This window comes from Canis lupus, chromosome 4 (assembly GCF_011100685.1).
Source record: "Canis lupus familiaris isolate Mischka breed German Shepherd chromosome 4, alternate assembly UU_Cfam_GSD_1.0, whole genome shotgun sequence".
In the NCBI taxonomy this organism is placed as follows: Eukaryota; Metazoa; Chordata; class Mammalia; order Carnivora; family Canidae; genus Canis; species Canis lupus.
The window spans coordinates 2,783,445-2,810,288 of record NC_049225.1 but is presented as its reverse complement, the minus strand read 5'-3'; the positions used below and the strand labels follow the sequence as shown (position 1 = coordinate 2,810,288).

At 36.3% G+C, this 26,844-nt stretch overlaps 1 protein-coding gene across 5 annotated transcripts in view; it reads left to right on the top strand.

Annotated features, from left to right (window-relative positions):
- The window catches only part of RYR2 (ryanodine receptor 2), a 726,942-nt gene that overhangs the window by 660,375 nt on the left and 39,723 nt on the right, over positions 1-26,844 (top strand). For all 5 annotated transcript variants that reach the window (XM_038533815.1, XM_038533818.1, XM_038533817.1 and 2 more), the window contains 4 exons: positions 9,325-9,405; positions 10,182-10,270; positions 11,357-11,485; positions 24,909-25,013. In XM_038533815.1, coding sequence (XP_038389743.1) covers positions 9,325-9,405; positions 10,182-10,270; positions 11,357-11,485; positions 24,909-25,013 — 404 coding nt within the window. The remainder of the gene's footprint in view (positions 1-9,324; positions 9,406-10,181; positions 10,271-11,356; positions 11,486-24,908; positions 25,014-26,844) is intronic.

The window sequence follows — 26,844 nt, the reverse complement described above, 5'->3', positions numbered from 1 at the left end:
GTCTTTTCCCCTAGTTGGGTAGTAGATCAAGATCTCTTATTAGAGAATTATCTATAAAATTATAAAGCACATAGATGAACCAAATTAGAGAATATTAGACTTCTTTTGGTGGCTTAATGGCAAACTGCCAAGCTCTTAAATTCTTCTGTCTCCTTAGAATAGTGATGCTTTGAGATCCTTCTATCAACCACTATTCCATCTGCCTCCTCCCTTTTAGCCCAGATATCTCATCCATCCATATGTCTTTGCAAGTCCAAATCTGATGAAAGAAATTAAGGAGTCATTTTTAATGTTTAAATAATTCTGATCACTTCATTTACATGTGCACAAATATAATAACACATAATCTTAGAGTTTTTCTCTCTGTAAATAGATGTGTATATCAACTAGAAAATTTAGCACACAGGACATTTAAAGCAGAAATAACTATTACCGCTTTTTCATTTCAGTACTTATTAAGAAAAAAAATTCAGTATTTTTTTTGTCTTGATTTACTTTTATTTGTTTGTGTTTGAGTTTTTTCAATTAATTTAGTTTCAGTGAGGCCCTGTGTGTTTATCTCTTTTTGCTTGTTTGGTCTTGTTTGGAGTGGTCATCTTATCAATGCATTAGTTTTGGAACATCAGATCTTTGATAAAGCTAATCATGTGGCAAAAAATAAATTTTAACCTTCTGCCCTTTGTAATCTCCTTACCTTTCTGAAATATTTTAGAATTAATGAATCTCTCTAATTATTTCCATGTATTTTTGTTCTCACAATAGGTAAAAGAATGGGCTGCATATTTATTACTGTTTTCTAAAAATTGTGAATTTTATATATTCTAATCCTTCTGCTACAGTATAGCTCCTGTGTGCTTTTGTTTTCTGTTTGACATTTGAATGTCAAATGTTCAAGCATCAGCTATTTAGTCATACAGTTATCTAATTATGTTAGCTACCTTTACGAAAAACTTGCCAGCAGCACTCTAAACTTATTTAAGTTTTCCGAAATTAATATCCAGCCAAATCTCTTCATTATTAAGGGTTATGTCAATGCAACCTGAGGGTCCCATATGGAGACCTCATAGTCCCTACAAATCTCAGTGCCCATTTATCTGCCTGCTTCAGAGCGTCTCCAGGAAGCCCTGGGCATTTTCCTATAGCTGTAAAGTGTCTAAAAATGAATGAATTCTTTGTCCAAAGTCTGACTTTCCTGTCTTGGAATTAGAAATCAATTCCATTTTTTCCCTATAGTTATTACTTGATGTTCCAGAGGCGTGAACACCGTTCCATTAATCAGTCTCCATCATTGTTCATACCAGCCCCCACATAGGAATAGTGGCCACGCAGGATTATTTTACTGAGTCTCCTACCCTTTGTCAGCCAGATACCCCGAATAACATTCATATGTCCCAAATCAAGAAATAACTTGGTGAAATGACCATTCTGATACGAGAATTAACCACACCTCTCAACAGGAGATTGATTTTATCTGTTTCTTCTTTTTCTACACACACAGATAATTGCCCAAACTGATTAACACTTTTTCTGTTTTACTTCCTTACAAACAGCAAGACAAAAACAACATCTCAACTTATTTTTTTTCCCCACTTCCTTTCCTTTCAACTGTAAATGTACCTTCCTCCCTTCCTCAGTCATCACACATGAGCGTGGTAATTATTACAAAAGATCTGCCTTTGAGTTCTTTGCTCCTTCTTTTGTTGCTAGCTTTGTGTACCATCTTGACAGTGACAGTTTTTTTGTGCATTTTTTCCTTTTATAGACTGTCTAACAGATAAATTATTATTTCATTTCCATCATTATGCATCCTTTTATTTTAAGACTTATCTACCGAGCTTTCCTTTTTCTTTCTTTCCATGAGGATGTGCAGCGATTAACATATTAGACGTAAAGGAGCAAGAAGCATTTAAGTTACGTTTCTGGATTTGTTGTGTTCTGTTTCTTTCATTTTGAAAAAATTCTGGTGGACTGAGTGTTTGCAACTGTTGTGTAAATGAATGAATCATAGATGTGTGTAGTAGTCTCTCTGTGGCGTTTCTGTCTTGGGCATACTGTGGCTTTATGGCTGCACCAATGGGTGCAGGGATATGGGGGGTGATCTGGGGGTGGGGGTGGGGGTGTGGCTGGCTGAGTCTTCTCTTGGCCAGGACCTTCTGCCAGTTCCCTTCCAAATATTGAGAAATCTGCATAGTTTTACTCTATCCCTTTGAAAACACCACACATTAAAAACCTTCTGAACATAAAAACTGTCTTTCATTCATTCTTGAGGCTGAATTCCAAGAATTGTAGAAACAGATGCAAACTAATGTCATGACACAGATGATCGTTTCTAAAAGACCTTATATGCAATGGCGATAAACAAAGGAAGAGATTTTTGAAAAGTACCTACTATACATCAAGGCTTTAGAGATCAAATCATGCTCTCTAGATATATGTAGTCTTGCCGTAATTGAGAGGCCTGTTAGAACCCACAATGGCAGTTCACTTGCTCTACTACTTCCCAAATTAAGAACACCTAAAGCAACTCCATCTTTTGGCATATTCTGAAATTTTTTGTGACATGCCCGTTCTTGTGTTTAAGTGGCTATGGAAGTTAAGAAGTTTGTACCCTCATAGGAGAAGGATAATCAACCATTCCTCCTAGAATACATAGAGAAGGTTGAAGAATTTCAATGTTAGTGCTATTGTAGCTTAAGAGCCTGAGGCCCAAGCAGTATCAAGTCAGCATGACTTGAGAAAATAATCTGATGACCTAACTTTTCTCCCTCCTAACCAACTGTCTCTGTTAGGCTAAATCTTGTCCTGATGATGATAAAATGACTGTAAATTATATAGCCATGGAAAATGTTTAACTTAAATGTTCCTTTTTGATACTTACAACCCCCAGGAAAGTATTGTCCCCATTTTATAGGTGAGGAGACTGAGGAATGGAAAGATTACATGGCTTGTCCATTTCACACAGTGAAATGGCAGGGTTAAGACTGAAATACAGGCTTTCTGCCTCCTGCTGTTACCAGTTTCACAAGAAAATCCCTTACCCCTATCTTTTAATATCTTCCAGGGCTTATTTTATATTTATCATATTTGTTTAGGTAGTATTTTTTTACTTCTTTACTAGTTACCCATTCTTCCCCTCAAAGACACTAATCTTTTGCCAATTTTTGCACTTAATGTTGGAATTGTAAAGTCACTTTAGAATTTTGTATGGCCACACGTGATACTCCTAATCTTGTATTGAGATGGCAGGAGGAAATACATGACTTTTTAAGGTTTGTATACAAGGATTTCAGACTAATCATTTAACACTCCTTTTTCCACTGCTGTTACCAGCACTTAAGTTTGCCAGTATTACTGTCCCTTCTTTCTAAATTTACCCCATTTCTGCAAAAGCCTGGACCTCCCACTTGTTTAAAAAAACAAAACAAAACAGTTTTCTTTGGCAAGTATGTTTAGTAGATTTGTGATGTGCTCAGTGTTGTCCTCTGTATATTTTTTAGTCGTATTTTCCTCTCACATACAATGAAGTTCAAAACCAAAAACCTATATAAATATTTAAAATCTCATTCCATCCTTGGATTTTTTTTTTTTTTGTCAGAACCATTTAGCCTCATTATGAAGATCATTATGAGCTTGAAAGTGCAGTTTTTCTTCTTTCAACTTCTTGGTATGGAGTAGAAGATATTTCATTTTATTTTTTGATCTTTTTGTAGTGATCCTAGACTTCATCAGCAAGATGAAATCTTGAGGCTGATCTCATTCCTCAGAAATTTAGATTTTTAAAAATTTTATATAAAACATGAACTCCCAGTTAACGTTTCTGAATTTCCATCTGTTTCTGATAATGTGTTGAATCAAGGTTCTTCCTTGGTGTGTTTATAGTGACCTCATCAAGTTTGTATGAAGAGGTAGCAAAAGAATTAACTGTTAATAAATGAAAAAGATAACACAATCTCTAAATATTGGCTATCCTAATTTTTTTAGTAGTTTATTTAGTATTTTAATTATTTACTGGCTATCTCCCACCCCAGATTTGCAAAGTCTGACACAAGTGTAGTTCTGCTCTGTCTTTCCTGTGGGTTAATTTTACTTTCAAGGAAAGCCTGTGATATTCGTTCATGGCACTATATAGATTTACCTAACATCCCCGCACAGTTTTTAAACAGTGACACACTGATGGAAATTTGAGTGGCTATTATGTGCTAGATGCTCTCCTAGACATTGGAGTTCTTATGGGCTCAGTATTGTATAGACAGACTCATAAACAAAAAACGTCAAAACCCATGATCTGTGTGTATGAGTGAACTGAGTTGAAGTGCTTGGCTACCAGGCTGATGGGGTAAGGATCATAGTAGAAGTAAGAGATGGCCTGAAATAGTCATTTGCCTGGTGGATTAGGAAGGCAATGAAAGGCATTTCAGTGGAAGGGAATCACATATGTAAAGCATGTTAAGGTACAAAGCACCACAAAGAACACTACTGGCCTAGTATGGTTGAAGAGAAATGAACAGACTAGAGGGAAAAGATAGTTGTGGGATGCTGTCAAAGCCTTTTGTGCCATGCCAAGAAATTTGTGTTTTCCTTCTGAGGCCACCAAGAGCCATTACATAAGTAACACTTTGGTAGTATTATGTGTTGTGTGATGATCCACCTGGCATTAAGTTCCTAGCATACATTGTTCAAACCAGCAACATTAAAGTGCTCAGATTACTGATTCCTCAGTAATGTTAGTTTGCTAAATAGATCTTGAGTCCTCCAAAGATAGTGAGCAGCAAGATTTCCTTCATGGAGGTTGGGGAGCTCTGAGGTTATTATAATGATAGACTGAGGGAATTTTTAAGAGAACATTTTTCATATCTATTGCTAAAGGAATCCATCTGTTTATTGGGAGAGTGTTATAATTAGATTGCCTACAAGTATTGTTGTAGGCAACAGTGTGTAAGATGGGTATTACAGCCTGAAGGCAGAGGGATCAGTTAGGATGTTGGTGGATGGAATGGATGAAGAACAGTAAAAATTCCAGTTGGAGTAATGGGTGCAGAAAGGCATTAAGAGGTTATAAGAGAAATAATCTGCAAATCACATTTGAAAGCAAAATGATGTCTTCCTCTAACATGTACTTTAATTCTGTTATCCAGGGAAATACCTAATTAATTTCACATAGTGGTCATTTTTATTGTCTTGGGATCTGAAATAGAGATGCATTTTATCACTGGTATCACTTTGAGTGCATAAATATGTAGATTATTTTTCATATTCACAACCCACTGGAAGTCTGTATTTTAGAAACCTAGGTCTTTTGAACCTATGACTTCATATGGTTAAAACTTCACCATTATCCCTGTTCTGCTTTGCATATTTCGAAGCAACTGTACTTGCTTAAACCACTTTTACTCTCTCAACAACCCTATAAAGTAAGGAGTTTGGGAAATTGTTAATTCCCATACCAAAATGATGAAACAAAGGGTCAGAAAGGTGAATTGACTTTCCCAAAGCCACATATCTGGAAGATGGTTTTCCATGGGTTCTAACATTGGTGAAACAAGTAGGTGTTCACAATTTAACATAGTGCATATAGTCCGAGATTGTTAGCCAAAGATCTTATGGATTACTGATGTGAGCTTTACAAAGTTTAGAAACTATAGCATACTGGATTTAGAAACACCACATGATATTGAAATGACCTGTTCATTGCCTGTCTTTTCCATTAGACTATGAACTTTGTCAGGTTCAGGCTTGTGTCTGTTAGTCTTTATATATCCAGGACCTCACAAGGTGCCTAGCATATAGAAGACACTTAATGAATGTTTATTGAAGTTTACTGGACTCAAACCCTTTATTAGTTACTACTTATAGGATCTTCATCAAATTACTTAATTTCTCATTTTTTTACTTAACCACAAGATGGACTTCATGTCACTTGATTCATAGGATTATTGCAAACCTGCAATGAAATAATGAGAAAAATCTATGTATCACAATGCCTAGCACACTGTAATCACCAACTAAACATTAATCATGAATCCACTTAAAAAAGTATATCCTTTTTGGTTGAGTGACAGTATAATTTAAGCAGCCAGTTAAACCATTTAAGGAGTGACATTAAAATCCAGTCTTCTATTTTATGCTACCCTTTTAGCTTTCCATTATTGGAAATACTGCCATGAAAAGACCTTACAACAAAGAGGATCTTAGTCTTTTGGTCTATTTCTCCTAATTCAATTGTTTTTATGTATCTACTAGGTAGTCTTTTCACTTATTACATTAATTTTACTAACAATTATTAATAATTTTTAGCAATTATTGGTATTTTAGATAATAAAACAAACACTTAAACCCTTGTGTACTTTTCTATTAATTAGATAAACCAAGTGTGAGTAGAACAGTGGCTTTTAAAAGTGATTAGATTTTTAGGGGGTGCCTGGGTGGTTCAGTTGGTTGATTATCCAACTCTTGATTTTAGCTCAGGTCATGATCTTATGGGTCGTGAGATCAAGTCCCACATTGGGATCCACATTCAGCAGGGACTCAGTTTAAAGATTCTCTCCCTGCCCCTCCCCTCACTTATTCTCTCTCTTTCTCTCTTTCAAATAAATAAATCTTTTAAAAAATAAAATAAATAAGTGATTAGATTTTTAATATAGGAACTAATTTTACTGGTAGCTTGAACAAAGAAAGTCTACTATTATTATTTCCAAGTGAAAATTTATGTTTTTGAGAATATTTTGATCCATTAAAATTAAGATGGCTTTTTAAAAATATAAACAAGTTTAATAAATATGTTCAGATAACCACATTCATCACCTAAACATGTTGTTCCCATCTTTATTTAGTATTATTGCACTGCTACTAATAATCATAACCTTTCCACAATTTCTAAAAATATTCACACAAATTATGAAGAGCTAGTGAGATAGTGCACATGTTCTCATTTCAAAGATGAGAACACTGGGGCACAAAGAACCATCTCCTCATCAGCGACAATACTGAAAAAACTCTCCCTTTAATACAGTATTAGAAAACATAAGCCCCTTATAAGTAATTAAAAACGAAACCAAAAGAATGCCCTTTATAGTACTCATACTTGACCATCACACAGCTATTACAAATAATATTTTAAGAATGTCAGAGCACTTTCAATTACATTTTACACCATTTCATTGTTATTAATCTTAGTCTCCATCTTACAATGGAATTCCTTTGCATACATCACAAAACAAACTGTTGATCCTGTACCTTCTGCAGACATAAAGCCATCATCCATCTCTGTTATTGTACTACTTACATGCAGCATGGGGAATGGCAGCATTTTAATCAGACAGTGATGTGTTTGTTAAGCAGTAGCACCCCAGTTTATTCCTCATATCACCTGACGGTAAATGAAGGCTTGGCCCACACTCTCCCACTCTTCTCTCCCTACTGTTCTTCTGTGTGCAGCCTGTTCTTATGTGAGTAAAATTACTTGTATGTGTTTTGGTATACATAAAGAAAATATTGTGCATGCCAACAAATGAAACCTTATGTTATAAATCAGTGTGCATTGTGCAGAGCATTTTTAGGACTATATATTTTTTCATGATTAACTTTTCTGAATACTTTCTATTAAAGGTTACTTATTCCACATTAAGTATATGAACAGTGAAAGTACATGGTCTATTGATTCAATTTTCTTAAAAAAAGCATTTTAGATGGGCTCATAAGGGAAGAATCAATAAATCTGTGTAGCCAACTCATAATATTTTGATTTAAGTATCATTTTAAAGACTCTTATGATTCACATAGTTCATGGAAAGATACTAAGTATTATCAGTGAAGAATTCAACCTAGCCTATTCTCTCTTTCTTTCTTATCCCGCCATGAACGTAGACACTGAGGTATGGGCTTATCAGCCATGTACTGAGATTCAAAGCAATGAGCATTTAAACTTACTACACAACTAATCTGTATACATGGTGATTTTAGTTTGGTCACCAAATATCATATCTTACAGGGAACCCAGTACAGTGATTTTATGTACTTTTTTTAATGTTTATGTTAGTTTTCAAAATGGTTTTGCTTCCTAACCCTCCCATTATATGAAGCCTCTCACTTTGAAAGTCACAGACTGCAGACTGGTAAGTCCATCAGCTCTCTGTCATTATAATCATTCATGATTTTAGTTAATGTAAATACATGGTCATTGCATAGTTTTCTTTCTTGGCCCGAAGTATTTCCAGCCTGAAAAGTTATTACCATTTTTTTAAATACATAAGTAACATTCATTCACTTGCCGAACGACATTTTTGTGTCATGTTGATTTCTAGACAACAAATTTAGATTCCAGAGCATACACTCATAATGTTGGAGATTTTTCCACTGACACTATGCTTTTCAAATCAACTTTCATTTGTGTGGTGCTGTTTTTTTGTTTGTTTCTTTCTCTGTGTTTTTGTTTTCAGAGTGACTTGTTGATCAAGATACATTTTGATTGAAATGTAGGTACAATATCTGAACCCTTTTCTGAGGTGTCATGGTTGCCCTAGAAATAATAGGTTTTGTTTTGTTTTGTTTTGTTTTGTTTGTAATGATGCTGAGTAGCTTCTGTAGCTCTGAGATAGCCACTTTTTTTTTTTTTTTTTTGTAACCTTTTCTGGTTAGATATACTCATACAGCATGAGCCATCAAAGTCTTTCTTTGGTTTGATATTTAGAATTAGGTCTGTTTTCCAGTTTTCTCTCCTCTGGAAGTAATGCTCCAACCAGTCATGTCTCTCAATCGGATTTCTGAAGTCTCTACTTTTTTAAATCCATAAGCTCATGAGACCATTAACTGAAACTAATTAAGAGACATTTTCCCAGTCCTTTATAAGGATTCTTTTAATTATTCCTTCAATAAAAGAAACTCTGGCCCAGTTTTCTATATGCATTGAATGCCTTTGCATTGAATCATTCGATCATATTCCGAGAACAGAACAGGCTTAACTTTGGTGTTTGTAAGAGATGTAGAGATCATTCCCATACATGTCTTACCCAAAAAAGGAAAAGAAAAAGAAAAGAAGAGTTTAAATCTTCAGGTTGTTTCTAAAATGTTGCCAAACCCATGCTGCTACTTTTAACAGAGAGAAACCTGAGTTTTAAGATTCAAATGTTCTTTTTGACAAAGAAAAAGTGCATCTATCTGCCAAGCGCATGGTCATATGAGCTTCAGATAGAAAAGTGGCTATGATTTGTGACTGTTTTTGGTTCAGAACGATGCTAGATCAACATGCAAGTTTTTGGAGGTTGGGATAGGAAGGGAGGGACAGGCCAGGGTGGTTGATCATGTCTGATTTCTCTGGACTTTCTGCAGGAGAAAAGGTTCTCCAGGATGACGAGTTCACTTGTGACCTCTTCCGCTTCCTACAACTGCTTTGTGAGGGACACAACTCAGGTTTGTGAGACCCAGACTATCTGATGGTACCAATGAATAAGAATTTTGAGACCAGTAATGACAGGGGCCTGTTAGTTCTAATTACGCTTCACCCCTGAGTCAAGAAAGATTCTTGAGCATTCTATGCGCTGTGACATTTTATGTATTACATTCCTACTTTCAAAGCCTTTTGCTAGCCACTTCACTTAATTCCCATCAATTGTTCTTCTCTTAGAGAAGACAAGTGGGAAAAAGATATTGATGAGATAGATATCTAGAGAAATATATAGCTTTTATTTCCTTTATACCACTCCTTTTTAACTGGGGACTCTTCTTCATTGTATTACTTAGCATAATGCATTTACCTTTGCTGTTTATATAACTAGCTCTCTCTCAGACTTACATCTGTGAGGGCAAGGACTGCATCCTAATTTTATCTTCGTTTCCTCAGCACTAAGCATAGTACTAAGGAACAAATGATTACTGAGTACATCATTTAATTGCTATATCCTAAAGGATGGAACCCCTTCCGGTGATTCATATGCCCAGAGCTCTAGAGATATGAACCAGGAAACAGATGTTAACAACCTCTTAGAGAAAAACTAAATAATGACATACTGTGAAGCACCTTGATGTTTTGAGGGGGGGGGGGGCTCACTTAAAACACTCCTCTTGGATAAAGGACAGCTCTTAGCCACAGTGATTTTGCTGGAGAAATTATCAGCTTTCGGAGTTCTTCAAATAACTCGTTTTAAACTTTTGAGGAAGCTATAGTAACATATTTTGATCTTATGTAGATTTTCAAAATTATCTGAGAACCCAGACTGGCAACAACACAACTGTCAACATAATCATCTCTACTGTAGACTACCTCCTGAGAGTCCAGGTATGTTGCCTTCTGTTAGGAAGAAATGAAAGGGGTTAGTTTGTTGAAATAATGAGGCAGAGTTATTAAATGGGTATGTTTTAATGTGTTTTGATTGATGACTTTCCTTCTGCAGTGGATAGATAAATGGAGGAAGAGTATTTGAAACTTTCAAGAGTGAGAAAGAAAGGCTTTCAAAATACCTACAATATACTTAAATTTAACATGTGATTCTTTTCAGTTGTCCTGATAGTTGAATTAATTTTAAAATTCAGCTTAACACTCCACCACTTAAAAATCTCCCCGATACTGTAGTAATCTTTCACACGTTAATAAAACTGAATCTGACGGTGTAGGCTCCTAAGTAATGGGAACCCTGTACAAACTTTATTTCCCTCACCTTATTTATAAGAGTGGCCAGATAGGGTAACTTAAGATCTACGCATTCAGACTTTCAGTTTCTGGAGCACATAAAAGCACAACACTCTTTTTTTTCCCCCTAACACTTCCATTTTTGAAGCAAATATGAAATATTGCTGAAAACATATTTGTGATTTTTAAAATCCTATCTCAAAACCCAAATGTAGTTTGTATGCTAGACTAAATTGTATTACTTCTCTAGCCAACTACAATTCCTTCCAATATAAGTTATTGTTGAAAATGTCCTATTCAGAAATGTTGATCTTATTTAGATGTTTGTTTATGGTTTTGTCTGACAGGTAGTCCAACCAGTTTCTTGAGGGGCATTTACAGGAACAAGGAACATTTTTGAGTTCTCATGAGGAAACGTTGTGGACTTTGCTACAGATGTCTGTAATCCAAAGAACATCCACAGCTTGTCTAATTTTTGTGCTTAAATAGTAAACATTTAACATGGCTCAGTGGATAAATATGTGTTAATCTTATAAATCAGTGTGTCTTTGAACAGATGTGAATCATGTTCACATGATTCACTTGATATGAATCAAGTTCAAGGTCATTAGAAACAGAAAATCATTTTTGAAGCTATGTTTTCTGCGTCTTCTCTTCAGCTGTTACTTCTGTCTAGGAGGACAGGTCAGTGGTAGCTTTAGAATGTGGCTTAATCCTAACATCCCTCTTTTCCAGGAATCCATTAGTGATTTCTATTGGTATTACTCTGGGAAAGATGTTATTGATGAACAAGGACAACGGAATTTTTCCAAAGCAATTCAAGTAGCAAAGCAAGTCTTTAACACTCTCACAGAGTATATTCAGGTAAATATCTATATTTCTGCTATTTGAAGAAAAAAAATAAAAGAGAGTCAATTGGTTAGCACTGAATTCCATAGAAGTATCCAATATGCCTATTTTCCTGCTATGATCCACATTTGCTATTAACCTTTCACATAGATTCTTAGCCAATAATGACAAATATCAGATTGAGATGCAAATATATACGGAATGAACTTTCTTTACTGTTTGGCAGATTGAGATATTATTGATTCCTTTGAGTCCATGAACCAGAATGTTGACTCCATTGTATCTCTAAGGCCTGGTACATATATTAAGCACTCAATAAATATTAAAGAAGGAAGGAGAAAAAATAAAAGGGAAGGAGAAAGGATAGAGCATTAAATGACTAGAACACAATAGAGTTCTAGTAAAAATGAGGAGTTTCATAGAAACTTTATATGAAAGAGAATAGTATTTAAAACTTCATGTTAAAGGGAGACAGAACGTAAAGACTGCTAACTCTGGGAAACGAACTAGGGGTGTTGGAAGGGGAGGAGGGCGGGGGGTGGGAGTGAATGGGTGACAGGCACTGGGGGTTATTCTGTATGTTAGTAAATTGAACACCAATAAAAAAAAAAAGAGTGAAAAAAAATAAAACAAATAAAACTTCATGTTAGTACTTATGTGTGTAGATGCACATACACAACGTACATGTAAAATTATATAATCTAATGTATATTACAGGTAGAATTCCAGTAACTATGAAGAGAATACCTTTTTTTTTTTTAACATTAATTTGTTTTATATTCTCCTTAGGCTAAACTTCTAGACTTAACCTGCAGATTTTTAAAAGATTTTATAAAATTTTGTGTTGTTTTCAACAAGCAAAACTTTGCTATTTCTTAAGGGACCATCAGTCATTTTTCTGTTTTCTATTTCCATGTCCTGTATTACTCTGAATCAGTAAGTCACTGTGTTCAAAGAGCCATGTGCCAAGGAGAAAACAGGAGGAATACATTTAGTTTGTTTCATTAGACTAAACATCATCTTGTGGCAGGAGAAGTTTAAGTAAAAATAACAGATGGTCCCCCAGGGCCTAGCATAGCTGCAGGTGTTTATAGAATGACTCCGTGTGTGAACATGCATGGCCAAGTGAGCAAGGGGGAGGTGCTGCAGAAGTAAGGGTGTGGGGAGGACGTGACCCTCACCTCCTCTTGCTCATTCTCTCCTCTGTAGTGGTGCCTTGGAAGGATCTCACTTTCTGTATTCTCTCCCTGGACAGGGAAGAGGACTTTACCTCAGCATTTCAAGATGGAAAAGCCACACTAGATAATTCTGATAATTTTTCTTTAAATCAAATAAAAGCTAAAGTTGAAATCTGTTTCAGACTGCTCATATTCCTATTTCCTGGTCCTCACTGGCTTATACTGTTTCCTTCCTATTCTCATGCATGTCTCGAAAGATATCAATACAGCATTCCATGTGAATTATTTTGATTAAATAATAAAGTTATTTGATGACATTAGCAAGCCAATGGATTTTATAGAAAGCTAGTAAAATGACTTCTCTACAACATAGGGAACTTAAATGCCTTTTCAGTGGAGAGTGTTTCCTGGTTCCTAAAATAGGTGAGATTCCTGAAATGTATTTAAAACCAGAAGAATCTATTAACCTCTTACTATGAGCAAAACATTTTTTTTTTTTTACTGAGGAATCTACTTGACAAAACATTATATTAGTTTTAGATGTACAACATAATGATTTGATATCTGTATATATTGCAAAAGGATCTGTGTAGTAAGTCTAGTTAACATCTGTCACCATGATAGTTACAGAGTTTCTTTTCTTATGAGGAGAAAATTTAGGATTTACTCTGCAACTTTTAAATATTTACTCTGCAACCAGGGAATCCCTGGGTGGCTCAGCAGTTTAGCACCTGCCTCTGGCCCAGGGCGTGATCCTGGAGTCCCGGAATCGAGTCCCATGTTGAACTCCCTGCATGGAGCCTGCTTCTCCCTCTGCCTGTGTCTCTGCCTCTCTCTCTCTCTCTGTCTTTCATGAATGAATAAATAAAATCTTTTTTAAAAAATAAATAAATAATGCAGTATTTCTACCTGTTATCACCAAGTTATACATCACATTCCCTTGATTTATTTATTTTATAACTGAAAATTTGTACTTTTTGACCCCTTCACTCATTTCATGCTCTGCCCCCGCCACCACCTCTGGCAACTGCCAGTCTATTCTATATATTTATGAGCTTATTTGTTGTTTGTTTTTAGATCTACATTTAAATGAGATAATACAGTAATTGTCTTTCTCTGTCTGATTTATTTCACTTTGGCATAATGCTCTCAAGGTCTATCCATGTTACAAATGGCAAGTTTCTTTTTTGTGGCTGAATAATATTCCTGTATGTGTGTATGTCTGTGTTATATCACATTTCCTTTATCCATTCATCCATCAGTAGACACTTAGGTTATTACCGTATCCTACCTATTATAAGTAATGCTGCAATGAACATAGGATTGCATATATCTTTTTGAGTTAGTATTTTCATTTTCTTCAGATAAATATGCAAAGTGGAATTGCCGGATTATCTGGTAATTCTTTTTACATTTTTGAAGACCCTCCATACTGTTTTCCACAGTGGCTGCACCAATTTACATTCCTACTAACAATACACAAGGAGACCCATTTCTCTCAATAGCCTTGCCAATGCTTGTTATTTTATATATAGAGAGAGAGATCAAATATGTATATTTATATAAATTTATATTTATATATTTTTATATGTAGATAGATAACCATCTTAATAGGTGTGAGGTAATATCACATTATGATTTTGATTTGCATTTCCCTGATGATGAGTGATGTTGAGGATCTTCTTATGTACCTATTGGCCATCGGTATTTGTTTTTTTTAGAAAAATGCTTATTCAGGTCCTCTGCTCATTTTTTAATCAGGTTATTTTTTGCTGTTGACTTGCATGAATTTTTATGTATTTTGATATTAACCATTTTTCAGATATATGATTTACAAATATTTTGTCCAATTCCATAGGTTGCATTTTCATTTTGTTGATGCTTTCTTCTTTGCTATGCAGAAGCCTTTTAGTTTGATGTAGTCTCACTTCTTTGTTTTTGCTATTGTGGCCTTTATTTTTGGAGTCAAATCCAAAAAAATGATTGCCAAGACTTGTGTCAAGGATCTTACCACTGTTTTATCTTTAAAGAGTTTTATGGTTTTCAGATATTGCATTCAAGACTTTGATCAATTTTTAGTTAATTTTTGTATATGACATAAGGTAGGGGTCCAGTCTCATTCTCCTTGTGGTATATGTTGTTTTCCCAACAAAATTTATGAAAGAGACTGTCCTTTCCCATTAAAGATTCTTTTTTTTTTTTTTTGTCATAAATTAATTAACTACATATGTGTCAGTTTATTTCTAGACTCTCTTCTGTTGATCTGTAGGTATGTTTTTATGCTGGTATAATCCTGCTTCAATTACTATAGTTTTGTAGTATAGATTGAAATCAGGGAGTGTGATGCCTTCTGATTACACAAGATTGCTTTGGATATCCTTTGTGGTTCCATTCAAATTTTAGGATTATTTTTTCTATTTCATGAAAAAATACCACTGGAATTTTGAGAGGCATTGCATTGTAGATTGCTTTGGGTAGTATGGACATTTTAACAATATTAATTCTTTCAATCCATGAGTATGGAGATATTTGCATTTATTTGTATCTTCAATTTCTTTCATCAGTGCTTAAAGTTATCACTGTACAAGTTTTTTTTTTTACCTAATTGATTAAATATATTCATAGGTATTTTAACCTTTTGATGCAACTGAAAATAGAATTATTTCTCTAATTTTCTGATAGTTTATTATTAGTTCATAGAAACATAATAGATTTCCATATATTGATTTTGTATCCTGCAACTTTACTGAATTGATTTATTAGTTCTAACCATTTTCTGGTGGAGTATATTTAAGGTTTTCTATATATAGTATCATGTCTTCATGCAAATAGTAATAGTTTTCTTTCTTTCTTTCCAATGTGGATGTCTTTTATTTCTCTTGCCTAATAGTTCTGGATAAGATTTCCAGTACTACATTGAATAAAAATATAGTCCCACTTGTTTGTTTTTGCTTTTTTAAAACTCAATTTTGGAAGGAGTGGGCATCCTTGACTTATTCCTGATCTTAGAGGAAAACTTTTCTGCTTTTCACCATCATCTATGGTATTAGCTGTGAACTTCTCATTTATGGCCTTTATTATGTTAAGATACATTCCTTCTATACCCACTTTGTTGACAGTTTTTTACCATAAGTGGATGTTGAATTTTGTCAGATACTTTTTCTGCATCTATTCAGATGATCATATGGTTTTTATCCTTCATTTTATTAATGTGGTATATCACACTGATTGATTTACAGATGTTCAACCATCCTTGCATCCCTGGAATAAATCCTTCTAGATCATGGTGTATGATCTCTTCAATGTATTGGTTTTGTTTATTTGTTTTTAAAGATTTTACTTATTTGAGAGAGGGAGACAGAGATAGTGATGAAGATAGCAAGAGAGCACAAGTAGGGAGTAGAGGGAGAAGCAGGCTCCCTGCTGAGCATGGAGGTTGTTGTGGTGCTCAATCCCAGGACCCTGAGATCATGACCAGAGCCGAAGGCAGATGCTTAACCAACTGAGCCACCCAGGTGCCCTTCAATGTATTGTTGAATTCAAATTTTGTTGAGAAGTTTTGTATCTATGTTCATCAGGGACATTAGCCTGTAATTTTCTTTTTTTGCAGTGTCCCTGTATGGTTTTGGTATCAGAGTAATGCTGGCCTCATAAAATGAGTATTCCTTTCTCTTCTCATTTTTTTGGGGAGAGTTTCAGAATAGTTAGTATTAATTCTTCTTTGAATTTTTGATAGAATTCACCAGTGAAGCCATCTGGTCCTTGACTTTCATTTGTAGGGAATTAATTTCTAAATAACTTATTTGATCTTCATAGTAGTGTCTATTCATATTTTCTGTTTCCTCATGATTTAGTCTTGCAAGGTTGTATGTTTCTACAACCATTTTATTCATTTCTTCTAGGTTGTCCTGTTGGAGAATAACTGTTCATAGTAGTAGTAATCTCATTATATTTTATGTTTTTGTCTCCTCTTTCATTTCTGCTTTTATTTATTTGAGTTCTCTCTCTTTTTTTCCTTAGTAATTATAGATAAAGGTTTGTGAATTTTGTGTATCTTTTCAAAGAACCAGTTCTTGGTTCCATTGACTTTTTTATCCTTTCTCATCTCTAATTCATTTCTTTCTGCTCTGATTTTTGTTATCTCCTTCCTTCTACTAACTTTGACCTTCAGTTTTTTTTATCATTCAATAAAGTGTAAAGTTTGGTTGTTTAAGATTTTTCTTGTTTCTTGAGGTTAGCATTTGTCACTATAAACTTCCCCCTTAGAACTCTTTCTGCACTCCATAATTTTTATTATGTGTTACCATTTTCATTTTTCTGAAGATTTTTTAAAATTTTTTATTTATTTATTCTTGAGAGAGAGTCAGAGACACAGGCAGAGGGAGAAGCAGGATCCATGCTGGGAGCCTGATGTGGGACTCGATCCTGGGACTCCAGGGTCAGGCCCTGGGCTGAAGGCAGGAGCTAAACTGCTGAGCCACCCAGGCCGCCCTGGATATTTTTAAAATCTTTCTCTTGATTTATTCCTTGACTGGTTGGTTGTTCAGTAATATGTTATTTAATCTCCACATATTTTTGAATTTTCCAGTTTTCTTTTATAATAGATTTTTAGTTTCATACCACTGTGGTCGTAAAAGATGCTTAATATTATTTCAGTCTTCTTAAATTTGTTAAGTCTTGTTTTGTGGCCTAATATATGGTCTGTCCTTGATAATTCCAAGTGCACTTAAGAAAAACATACATTCCAAAAAAAAAAAAAGAAAGAAAAACATACATTCCCCTACTATTATTGCATTGCTATCTATTTCTCCATTTAGATCTGTTAATATTTGCTTTATAAATTTAGGTGCTTCTTTAGTGGGTGCATAAATATTTACAAATATTATATCCCCTTGTTGGATTAACCCCCTTATCATTATATAATGGACTTCTTTGTCTTATTAAAATCTTTATTTTAAAGCCTAATTTTTTTTTAATATAAGTATAGATACCCAGATTTCTTTTGGGTTCCATTTGCAAAGAATATCTTTTTTCCATTTGTTCATTTTTCCATCTAGGTGTCCATATATCTGAAGTAGGTCTTTGTAGGCAATGTATAAATGGGTCTTGTTATTTAATTCATTCATCCATCTATGTCTTTTGATTAGAAAATTTAGTCCATTCATATTTAAATTAATTATTGATAGGTATGTAGTGATTGCCATTTTGTTCATTATTTTCTAATTTTTGTTGTTTTTGTTATGCCTCTATTTCTTTCTTCCTCTCTTGCTTTATTTGTGATTTCATGACTTTCTTTAACGGTATGGTTTGATTCCTTTCTCATTATCTTTTATATATCTACTGTAGGTTTTTGCTAGGTAGTTACCATGAGGCTTACATAGAACAACCTATATTTATAAAAGCCTATTATAGGTTGATAACAACTTACATTTGAACATAACTAGAGCTCTACATTTTTATTCTCCCCACCCTCATGTTTTATGTTTATTGATGTCACAATTTACATCTTTTTACCTTGTGTACCCCTTAACTAATTATTATAATTACATCTGTTTTTACTACTTTTGTCTTTTATTCTTCATACTAGCTGTATAAGTGATTAATCCATGATCTTTGCTAGGTATTTACCTTTACTAATGAGATTGATACTTTCATGTTTTCTTATTATTAATTAGCTTTCAGCTCAAAGAAGTCCCTTTGAAATTTATTGGAAGGCCAGTTTAGTGTTTTTTAACTCCATTAACTTTTGTTTGTTTGGAAACCTCTATCTCTCCAATTCAGGATAATAACTTTATCAGATAGAGTATTCTTGGTTGAAGTCCTTTCCAGCCTGTGAAGTTTTTGCAGAAAAAGTTTGCTAATAGTAGGCGGTTTTCTTGTATTTAACAAGTTGTTTTTCTCTTGCCTAGTTTTAAGAGTCTTCCCTTGTCTTTAACTTTTAATTATTTTTATTATAATGTGTCTTGGCCTCTTTGGGCTCTCTTATTTGGTTACTTTCCCCAAACTAGGAAGTTTTCTGCCATTATTTCTTCAAATAAGTTTTTTTGTCCTTTTCTCTTCCTTCTGGGGCTCCTGTTCTGTCTTCATTTTTTTCATTCTTTTTCATTCTTGTTGCTCTGACTGGGGGAGTTCCACTGCTTTGTCTTTAAATTCACTGATCCTTCTTCTGCTCCATCTTGTCTGATGTTGAAACCCCTTTTAGATAGTTTTTCAGTTCAGTTCTTGTATTCTTCAGCTCTGTGACTTCTGTTTGGAATTTTCATACATTTTCTTTGTATGTTCAGTTTCTCATTTGTTTATCCACTTTCTCCCCTGAGTTTGGGGAGGACCTTTATGACCATTCCTTTGAACTCTATATTGTTTCATTAATATTTTTTTCTCAAGTTTTATGTTGTTCTTTCATTTGGAACATATTCCTGTTTCTTCATTGTTTTTGACTATTAGTATCTATGTGTTAGATGAAATAGCCACCCCTCCTAGTCTTGAAGGAGTGGCCTCCTATAGGAGATGAACTTTATTGTTCAATCCTGCCCTAGCTCTTGGTTGTATCTCAAACTGTTATGATTGCCCAAACAGTGTATTTCATTTTTAATAACTGATAGTAGTTTAAGGTGTGCAGTGTCCCAAAGGGGCAGATCTTAGCACCTAGAATCAGGCTGATTGGAAGCTAGATCTTCAGGCAGCAGCTTTTTTAAAAATGCAAATGTATATAGTCCTGTGGATGGCAAGCATAAACCCTGCTGGCCAGAGAATAAGACAATCTAGAGGTGTCCCCTGGGCAACAGTTGTAAAATTCGGGGTTCCAAAAGAGTGGCCTGTTCCTTTCTGGGAGATACCAGTGAGTTTTAGTGAGACAGGGGTTGGTGGACACAATGAAGGCAACCCTTGTCCTGTGTTCCCAGAGAATATCTTTGTGGTTCCTAGATGTGTGCCAAACCTGAAGGTGGACCCCAAGGCAAAAGCTTCAGGACTAGCAAATAGGCCTCTTTCGTGGAAAGACTAGGAATGTGCTTCCGGCTGCTTCCAGTGCCTGGGGTGTCCTAGGAGTGCCCTGGGGGGTGATAGCCTGCCAAGAGCTGTTTTCCTGCTTATTATAGTCCCATGGGACCCAGAACACAAACAACCCTGCTCCCCAGAGCCAAGTGATCCTGAGGTGTCCCCTGGGCTGTAGTAACACAAATCAGGGTACTGGACATAGAAACTAGGCACTTATAAGATCTCACCTCTCAGGATGCTGGAGCTCTGGAATGTGGCAAAACAAGAGTGTGAAGATCAAGCCTGCCCTCAGAAGTCTCTGAAAGGATTTACAGTCTGCTTTTAGCTTATTAATGAGAAGCCTGTCCCTCAGGCTACAGCTCTGTTGATAAACTAATAGACCTCTTTCACAGACAGATTGAGCTCCTAGGTCTATGCTGCTTGCTATGTTCTGGGGGTGGTAGTTTTTAAGAACTCTTACTTCATTGGTTACAATCCTATGGGTCTGTGAGCTTAAGTCTCACTGGCCACCAGAGCCAGGCAATGTAGAGGTGTTCCGTGTCACTAGCCAGAGAAGGATATAAGCTCTTTCTGTAAGATGCCAGTTTTCTGGAGTTAGGGAGACGGAGCCACCCCAGGAGCCTGCCCCCAGGCCAAAGCACTTACACAAACACAGAGGCCTCTTCTCAGAAAGATCAGGGGTATGTTTTTACCTGCTCTCTGCAATGTCCTGGAAGTGATTGGGTCTGCCAAGAACTCTTCTCTGGTCGTTATAGTCTCATGGGACCCAGGATTGCAAGTCCACCTGACATGTGTAGAAGCTCTCCTCTGGCCCTCCCAAGCACAGCAAAGAGAGAGAGCAAAGATAGCACTAAGTAGCTATGATAACACAAAGGGGAAGTTTAAACATGATACACCCCTGGGAGAGAAAAAAACAAAAGGAAAAGAAAAAAAGATGGTACCCAACAGCTTTAGTCAAGCCCTGGGAGAGCATGGATGAGAGAGCCCATAGACTGGAGAATAGAGGTGGTGCCTACTAGTATTAGCGAGGCAGTGGAGAAACAGGAAGATGGCACCCAGCAGTCTCCCTCCCAGGAGAGCATTGCAGCAGGCCCCTGTTCCTTAGATCCATGCTTTAGAATTAGGAAATGAGTCTCTTTCATATGAAGTATGGGTGCTTTACAAGGGGCTCCATCTGGACCAGTGTACTCAGGGGCAGTTTATGAGCTTTTCTTTCCTCACTTCACCAAGACCCCTAGGTCTTTGTGTGGGAGCCTCACAATTTTAGGGGCTCATTTCTCAAGTACTGGTCTTAATAGTTGGGGTGCCCTTTGTGAGGTATAAATCCCTTTGCTCCTCAGGTAGTAACTCTGGGTTTTGAGTTTTCTTCCAGTTGTGAGATATCATACCTGGAGTGGGGTTTATGGTGAGGACTGCCCAGCCTTTCCTGCCTGCTACCATATGCTTTGCTTTTTGTCTCATTTGCAGATGTGAAGGGGTTGGCCCACCAATTTTTAGGTTTTTCTCAATAGCAGTCGATCCATACATAGCTGTAGATTTGGTGTATCCATGGGAGGAGGTGAGTTCAGGATCCTCCTATGTCACCATCTTGAACTGGAACTCCAAACTTAATTCTGTCACTTGTTCATGTAACAGAGAACATTCTGTATGAGCATTGAAGGGATAAAGTAGCTTGGCTTATTATGGCTTGTTCATTTTTTAACTTATTATTACTAGTACTTTATATGGTATTTTTATATATATTAACCATTTCTGAAATACATATATTAATAAAAATTATTTTGTAATAGTTTTTGATATACAGAAAAGTTGCAAAGAAAAAATAAAGAAAGTTCCCATGTAAGATTCACCAGTTCTCCCTAACATTGACATTTTATGTAACGATGACACATGTAGCAAAACCAAGAAGTGGAAATAGAATCTTCGAATCTAAATTACAGATGTTATACTGACTTTACCAGTATTTCCATGAATGTCCTTTTTCTGTTCCAGGAACCAGTCCAAGCCACCACACTGAATTTAATGAAATAGATTTTGAAGAATCTTGCTTTAGCATCATATTTACTATTATTAATATTGTGAATAAAAGCTCATCATTAACTCCATGCTTACTTTGGACTGCCTTCTAGATTACAGTATTGCATACTCTTTTTTTACATTTTTTTTTAATTTTTATTTATTTATTTATGATAGTCACAGAGAGAGAGAGGCAGAGACACAGGCAGAGGGAGAAGCAGGCTCCATGCACCGGGAGCCTGATGTGGGATTCGATCCCGGGCCTCCAGGATCGCGCTCTGGGCCAAAGGCAGGTGCCAAACCGCTGCGCCACCCAGGGATCCTGCATACTCTTTTTTGATTCAAATTTTTGCTAACTGTAGAGAATTATTTAAGAAGGAGATCCAAAACCAGTGAAATCAAGGTAATCATCTATAGGATTCCATTCCAGTTTTGATAAAGGGAGAAGAATAAGAATTGCTTGAATAAGAGGACATTATATTGTCTAAGTTCTAAAAATAAGATCACAGAATTTGGTGAGAAAAGAGAAAGTTTTATTTGTTATTGTCAGAAGTTGTTCATCTGAAAGCAAGAGCAACCTACCATCTGGCAGTCAGTGAAAGTTCTATATGATATAGGCACTGAGTAGATGTGAAAAATAAGAATGTTACACAGTAGAGGAGGCACATGCTCCATTCAGATTTGTGGTCATATGCCAGAAGTGCATGGCCTAAGATTGAGCAGGTGCTAGAAAGTACAGAAGTTCTGTGTTTCAGCGTTAGAAGGAAACATGGATACTTTGGCTTTAGGTTTGCAACTCTGTCATCTCAGAGTTGCAAAAACAACTATTGGCCAGCTAGAGTTTGCAGAAAATCTGAGTCTTTTATTATATATTTTAATTTTTGATTAAAATATTAAATTCCACATTAAGAAAATTTTTCCTGACTGGGGGGAGGGGGGGTCGAGGTTATTTGAAATGGCATTAATTTAATTTAATTTTAAGTATTTGTTTAAGTAATCTCTATACCTAACATGGGGCTCAAACTCACAATCCTGAGATCAAGAGTCGTATGTTCCTCCAACTGAGCTAGCCAGGCACCCCTGAAATAACATTTTAGTGTTGACCTAGTAGCCCCCTACACTTTACACCCACCCAGGTATTTGCACCGGGAAGCACTATGCAGATGCTGGACTTGAACCCCAGTGAAATCCTGAAGATCCACTGCTTCAAAACCAGAGCTATAAGAGCCAGCCAGGACTGAAATATTCAGTAAAATCCCTGTAGCCTGGTCCCTTGAATGGCCTGAATTTATTAAGCTAGAAGTTAAAGGAACCGGCTCCTCCTCACCGCTTTATCTCTTACTTGTTCTCTAGGCCATTTCTTTACCACTCTTTGAAAGGATTTTGTGCACTGGCCACTCTCAAATAAATAAAATTTCTGCAGTCACTTTGTTATAGGCAGAGTCCCACGTTGGTAAAGCACAGTGACACACTTACCTCTTATCCTATTTAAAATCTCCCCTCACCCTTGGTCTGGAAATGCCTCTAACCTGAGGGTGGAGGGCCAGGTGTATGATCTGCACTTCTCTTCTATCTCCCAACAGGCTTCTTCTCTTCCTCTTTCCCTGCCTTTCCCTCTGGCATCCTCTCCATCCTCTGGAGGGTGGGGAGAAGGTTTTCCTTCCCCCTTCTTCCAGGGCATGTATAATTCAGGCCTGGCTCTGGCATATATTGTATGCTGTCTCTGATCAATGGGTTTGGCCTGCTGACTTTTCCCAGCACCTGGACAAGCCTCTTTTCCCACCCAGTTTCAGATTACTCCCCAGACCCTGTCTGTCCACCTTGGAATCACATCACCCTTTCAGACAATGTTTTTGGGCACGATTCCATAGTCTTGTTGGACAGGGTTGCTTCTTCCTTAGGAGCCCAAATGAGAAAACACACATCTTTCTTGGTCACTCTGTGCCCTTCACACTTTAAAATACCCAGCTTCAGGAGACAGATGCCAAGTGCTGTGGATAGCCTTTTGAAGGCTCCTTGCTCACTTGCCATAAAGGATGCTCTCCTTTTCCATCACAGCAGGAGGGGAAGGTGGAGATGCCCAGCACATGGAGAGTTCTCCAGAGTCTCTCACTTTTCAGTTTCATCCCCTTTATATCTGTAGGATGGAAAGATCTATTTATTCTCCCCCTTTGCATGTCCTGAGTCTAGCACCTTGCTTTTGAAATAGGGAGGTGCCTGGCACTTACTGTCTTTTACTGTTAGCTTTAGGACAGAAGAGAAGCTGAGACAGGAAAAAGTTCCATTTCAACATCTGTCAGTATCTTCAACATGGTAGTGTCTTCTGGTCACTTTGTTTCTAGAGTCAATGTGTTTTAATGTTCACTCAAATTTATATCCATTATGAGTCAATTTGTCAAAAGGAATGAAGAATTGGAAGTTAAGAACTGTGTTGTATATATATATTTTTTCTTTTTTTACTAAAATCCCTGTTATTTACTTCCCTGGTTGATGTAGGTGTGTTTGCAAAATTTAGTGATTGTAGAATTTTTCTTTGCAAAATAAATATAGAAACGTCTCCATTCAAGCATTCTGCATGCTACAAGACGTACTCTCTGGTATTACGTAAACTGAAGTGTGAGCTAAGAGAGCAAGGTTAGGTTCCGTTTGCCCTGGATTCTGGGTTTGGGAAGTTAATGACCAAGTAATAATCTTTTATAATCTCAATGGTTGTAAGATTGGTAAAACATCTGTACATTTAAGAAAGCATTGAAGAGGACTTTTTCCTTAACAGGAATGCTTTGTCCAAGTTACTATTTAGCAATACGAAGTAATTTCTTAAGCTTAATCTCAGATACTTTTCATATCAGGTGTAACTACTGATTGATTTGACTTAATAACTAGAACAACTGAATTCTACCCTCTTCCTCTAAATAAAAGAAACTAAAAACCAGACAAAAATGAGATAATTCATCATTTTTTGTCACTGTTTTATTATGCATACAGAAAGAGAATGTGAAAATCCTTGAGAAACTGTTTTTAGAATTTGTTACATTAAACATTTCAAAGAAGAGTATGCTTATCTTCTAAGGGTACTCGACCATTATCATCACTGTGTATATTTCATTTGGATTCCTATCTTTTCAGTTTCCATGTTGGTGATACGTAAACACAAAATTAATTTTTTCCCTGCTTATTACTGTAAAGTTTATTTTGGCAATTAAGTTATCTATCTATCTGTTAAGTTGCTATCTATGTTTCTGGTCCAGGGTCCTTGCACTGGGAATCAGCAGAGCCTGGCCCACAGCAGGCTGTGGGACGCAGTTGTGGGCTTTCTTCATGTATTTGCCCACATGCAGATGAAGCTATCTCAGGTAAACTGTCTTCTCTCATCCTAAATGACAAATGAAAGACTGTAATCATTGGCAAATTCAACATACTTACCTTTGTTTAAATATGATCTTTCTTAGATGCACTTTTTAGACATCTTTTACACTCTCTGCATTTTTAAATATTTTATTTATCTATTTTAGTGAGAGAGAAAGAAAGAACGGGGGGGAGGAGCAGAGGGAGAGGAAGAGAATCACAAGCAGACTCTGCGCTGAGCACAGAGCCTGACATGGGGCTCCATCTCATGACCCTGAGATCATGACCTGATCCAAAATCAAGAGTCAGTGCCTAACCAAATGAGCTGCTCAGGCGCCCTTCTTCTACTCTATATTTAATTTTTTTTTAATAAAAGAATTTTGTATAAGCTGAGAATAGATGGGAGCCATATTCAAATTTGAGAACAAAAGATATTAAGAAATTGAATATAATAGAGAAATAACACAATGTAGTCCCCAAGCATTGTACATTTTACAGTCCTTCAAAGATCCCCTTCATGGTGATTATTCACAGAAATTTTCCTCCTCCCTCCAGGTAATTGAAAAAGGATTTGTAATCTGCAAATCCTTTGTTAAAGAGAGTTTTCTTACTGAGTCATAAATAAGCAGCTCTTCTCAACAGCTGACATTCATTTATTATCAGGACACTTTGCCAAAGTCAAAGAGAAAAAATATAAAAGGATAAGTATGTAAAGAACAGATGTACAGAAAAGAGTAAATAAATCCCTTTGATGCGACCAACTTTGATGGTGGGTCCTGAGATCTGACATGCCTTTCAGGGCTTAGGTGTTTGCCAGGTGTCAGGTAGAGGAAAGAATGCTGTATTTAAGGCCTAAAGATTGCCAGTCCTACCCGGTGTTTTCATTCACATACAGCATGATAGTATGGGTGAGCCAGCTCCCGTTCCTCCAGTAAAGTGAGGATACTTGCACCTGACCCCCGTGGCCTATAAGCAGGAGCATATTATCAGAGATAAAGCTAGGCACTGGTTAAAGTGGTGAGGACAAGTTTTAATCAGTAATAACTATCACAGTGAAAAAAGAGTTCAGCATGAACCAAGCTCCACTGTGATTTGTACAGAGGTGACTGAGTATTTTATAGGGAGAGTGATGGAACAGGCAGAGGGTCAGTAGAGGCAGGAAGGGAGAAATTGCAAAGGGTTGGTCAGTGTAGCTATGATTAGGCCAGCTGTGTCTGTAGGCTGGCAATTATTGAAGTTCAGCTCTTACTCTCACATAGAGATTGGGAGATGAGACCTGTCCTCAAGTGTCAGCTGGCACAAACAAGACATTTTTTTTTAGCAGCCTTGAGTTTTCCCAGGAAATCCTTCTAAGGTGAGCTAGGATCATCCTAGGGATGCATCCTTGAGCTGGTAGAAATTATATCAGTATTTTGTTCAAGACTGTACAGCCCAAGATTGAATCCTAGTTGAGAAGAGGACTCAGAAGAGCCTGGCTAGAGTCTTGTCAACATCTAATTATTGGTGACTTCCCCCAAATAAGGAAATAACATGCTCTTTCATCTAATTACTAATGACATTTTAGTAAGTAAAGGAAACCAACATGAACCAAATATAAATTTGGTTCACTCACCAAATTTGACAGACACCAAATTTGAGAGACACTCACAAGAGAGCTGTCTTTCTGGTGTAGTTCCATTATTTTTTTTAACATGTGGTGCTATCTAGCAGTTGTTCAGTTTGTAGACCTAGCCAAAGGAACACTATTTAGAAAGAAAGTCGCATCCTTCCAGCCATAGGGAAATTTAGCCTTATATGTAGCAAAATCTAAATGAATAAAATGATACCTTGTATAGTTTT